The sequence below is a fragment of the Eimeria mitis genome, genomic scaffold (assembly GCF_000499745.2).
Source record: "Eimeria mitis Houghton genomic scaffold, Emh_scaff626, whole genome shotgun sequence".
Taxonomy (NCBI): domain Eukaryota; phylum Apicomplexa; class Conoidasida; order Eucoccidiorida; family Eimeriidae; genus Eimeria; species Eimeria mitis.
Window position 1 is genome coordinate 2,319 of NW_013574448.1, and position 374 is coordinate 2,692.

At 63.9% G+C, this 374-nt stretch overlaps 1 protein-coding gene across 1 annotated transcript in view; it reads left to right on the forward strand.

The window, feature by feature from the left end:
• Window positions 1–374, forward strand: part of EMH_0018190 (uncharacterized protein) — a gene marked incomplete at both ends in the record, with an annotated part of 7,741 nt that overhangs the window by 1,621 nt on the left and 5,746 nt on the right. Inside the window, one exon of the mRNA XM_013501068.1 lies at window positions 1–194. Within this exon, the coding sequence (XP_013356522.1) occupies window positions 1–194 (194 nt within the window). The remainder of the gene's footprint in view (window positions 195–374) is intronic.

The window sequence follows — 374 nt, forward strand, 5'->3', positions numbered from 1 at the left end:
GGGACGGCGGGGATCGGGATCGTGTCGATCCCGCCCCCAGCACGGGAGACGCCTCAGAGGAGAGCTCCAGGGTCTCACCAGCAGCAGCAGCAGCAGCAACAACAGCAGCAGCAGCAGCAGCAGCAGGAGCAGCAGCAGCAGGAGGATATCCATCAACACCAGCAACAACTGCAACAGCAGAGCCTGCAGCATCTGTGTCTTCCTCAGCAGCAGACCCCCCCCCACCACCACCCCCAGCACCACCATCACCATCACCACCACCCCCATCACCACCAGCAGCAGCAGCAGCAGGAGCAGGAGCAGCAGCAGCAGCAGCAGCAGCAGGAGGCGATGCTTCTCCAGCAACAGAAGGAGGAGACAGCAGCATGCGCCGC